Source organism: Aptenodytes forsteri, unplaced genomic scaffold (genome assembly GCF_000699145.1).
Source record: "Aptenodytes forsteri isolate BGI_AS27 unplaced genomic scaffold, ASM69914v1 Scaffold50, whole genome shotgun sequence".
Classification (NCBI taxonomy): domain Eukaryota; kingdom Metazoa; phylum Chordata; class Aves; order Sphenisciformes; family Spheniscidae; genus Aptenodytes; species Aptenodytes forsteri.
The window spans coordinates 1,076,527-1,079,322 of NW_008795126.1; the positions used below are offsets into that span (position 1 = coordinate 1,076,527).

General features: G+C 62.2%; 1 protein-coding gene across 1 annotated transcript in view; it reads left to right on the forward strand.

Moving 5' to 3' along the window:
• The window catches only part of GSE1 (Gse1 coiled-coil protein), a 41,957-nt gene that overhangs the window by 13,413 nt on the left and 25,748 nt on the right, over positions 1 to 2,796 (forward strand). Inside the window, 1 exon segment of the mRNA XM_019471526.1 lies at positions 913 to 1,131. Within this exon segment, the coding sequence (XP_019327071.1) occupies positions 913 to 1,131 (219 nt within the window).

Below are 2,796 nucleotides of genomic sequence, written 5' to 3' on the forward strand. Positions count from 1 at the left end.
CCCCCCCCCGCCCACCTGCCCACCCGGGAGCGGGGCTAATTTTAGGCTGGTGTTAATGAAGCTGCTCGTTTGGAAGTTTATTTTAAGGGCCCTGACATCAGCAGTCGCTGTTTTGGGAGGTGGAGAGCCCTGGAGTGGCCAGCCCTGAGAGCCGGCGGGGGCACGGGGTGGGCTGCACCCTCCCGCTCAGCAGCACCCGCACCCCCACCCTTAGGGTCCACCGTGCCCTATAGGAGCTCTGTGCTTTGGGGTGCGACGATGGGGACTTGGGGTGCCGTGGTGAGGATTTGAAGGTGCCATGGTGGGGAGCTGGGGGTGCCGTGGTGGAGATTTGGGGGTGCAATGGTGGGGACTTGGGGGTGCAATATTGGGGATTTGAGGGTGCAGTGGCAGGGATTTGGGGGTGCAATGGTGGCAATTAGGGGTGCAGTGGTGGCACTTTGGGTTTTGGCAGCACCATGCAAGTTAGGGGGCTGCCCCCCTCCCCATCACCTCTATCAGGACGCTGAAGTCCCTGTGTCTCCCCAAAACACCCTCTCCCTCCCTGCAGGACTCCGCTGAGCCCCCTGTGCCATTATCTAGGAGCAGCCCAGCCTGCGGGAGTAGTGGGGCTGTGGGACGCCGGCGGCAGCTCCTGGCCACCGCGTCGCCTTGTTTTCCGTGGGCGAGCAGCCCGGGCGCGCTCGCTTTGTTAGATAAGCTGCCGCCCCGCAAGCACACGGGGCTCGCGCCCGCCTGCTCGCTTCCCCCCCACTGCATGAACTCAGGGTGTATTTTGGGGTGGGGGGCTGAACCAGAGGGAAGGTCTCGCTTGCCCTGCTGGTTGTTCCTGCTCCCGGGGGGATTTGGGGATTTGCTCTTCCCGCTCCCATCCCTGTGTCCCCGTCTAACGCAAGCTGCTCTTGTTCGCAGGCATGAGCCATGAGCCGAAGTCGCCGTCCCTAGGAATGCTCTCCACCGCCACCCGCACCACTGCCACCGTCAGCCCCCTCACCCCCTCGCCGCTCAACGGCTCCATCGTCCCCAATGGCAGCCCGGCAGCCAGCAGCACTTTGTCCGTCCAGGCAGCACCTTCCTCCAGCTTCGCCGCTGCTCTCCGCAAGCTCGCCAAGCAAGCCGAGGAGCCCAGAGGTAGGGGACGATGATGGGGACGGGGACTGGGGGAGTGCTGAGCGTCAGTGCCTTTCCCCGCCGCCGCCACCCGGGAGCCGGCAGACGGTGTTTTCTTGCCATTTCCCGAGCTAATGTCTTTCCCCGGCGTCATGTCTCGAGGGGGCAGTTTAGAAATTCAGTTCAGCCAGAGTAATCCAAATGCCGTATCACTCGCCGTACCCCGGGAGAAAGTCTGCGAGAGTGCGGCGCGGGGGGACCTGTCCCTCCCTCCCTGCCCCCCCAGCTCCGCTCCCTCCAGCCACGCTTCACTGAAATGCTGTTTTTTTCCGGAGGCTCCTCAAATCTGTTCCTTCCCCAGCCAAATTGCCCGGCTAAACAGCAAATTTGGGCACCCCCGGGATGTCCCTGTCCCTCATCACCCTGCAATGGCCCAGCCACCGCATCCTCCGTTGCACCCTCCCTCTCCATTCGGGTGCAGGGGTGCAGCTCGCGATGGGGGGTGTGAGCTGCTGCCGTGGTGCCGGAGCACCCCGAGGTCCCTGCCACCGCGGGGAGCGTGTCCTGTGGGAATCGCGGGGGCTGTCCCACATGCCCAGGGGGAGGCAGCCTGCCCCCCGGGCTGCGAAGCGTTTCACCAGGAGACTGCTGGCATCATCAATTTGCAACGAAACAGTATTTATCCCTGGTATTTCCATTGGCGGGTGCTCCCTGTTGGGTCGTCGCGCCCACCGCCTGGGCACTTTGGTCCCTGGGGAGGACGCCCGACCCTTTGCAAGATGTTTTTTGCAAGGCCCTGTTTGCAAGGTCTTTTTGGAAGACCCTTTTTGCAAGATCCTTTTTGGAAGATCCTTTTTGGAAGGCCCTTTTTGCAAGACCCCTTTTGCAAGGCTCTTTTCAGAAGACCCTTTTTGCAAGCGCCATCTGCAAGACCCTCCTCGCAGCCCCCCCAACCAGCTGCGAAATGCCCCGGCACGGCCGTGACCCCAAGCCTCCGGCGTTGGCTGCTCCCGAGGAAGCACGTGGGAATGCCGGGGTCCCCGTGACGCCGAGGGGACCAGGTCTTGGGGATGCTTCGGCCTTGCTGCGAGCTCCACGCTCTCCCCAGCTGCCTGCTCTGGAGCCCATCGGCTTCTTTTGGGGTGGTCAGTTGGGTTTGGGGGGATTATTTTGCCTTTTCTTCTCCCCACACCCCACGGCTCATACTCCCACCGCGCTGCTCAGCCCATCCGAAGGGACGTCGGTGGGTTTTGGCATGGATTTTGTGGTGCTGGAGAGGAGAAGCCGTGTTCCCTTTGGATTTCCCCTTAATTACTGCATAGTTTGTTTGCAAAAAAACCCCCTGTCCTTGCCCATCTGGGTGCCTGAAGTGGCTTATCCCGGAGGTTTTTAGTAGGCGTGGGTTTGGGTGCCTGTCGGGAAGGGGGTTTCTCTCCACACCATGGTTTTTACCCCCAGGAAATGAATTGCTTTGCCCCCCAAATTCTCACCCCGCTTCCCTTCCCACAACGGGAGATGCTCCGCCGTGGCAGATGCAGCCGATGGGGTGATGCCGACCGGCTCCACCCAGGATCCGGCGGCTTTTTTACCGGCTTTATGGACCGGCAGTTGTGCCGCGGCCGGGGCATCTGTAGGGATATCGTGCTCCCCCGCAGCATCCCCGGCTGCAGGGGCTCCTCCCGACCG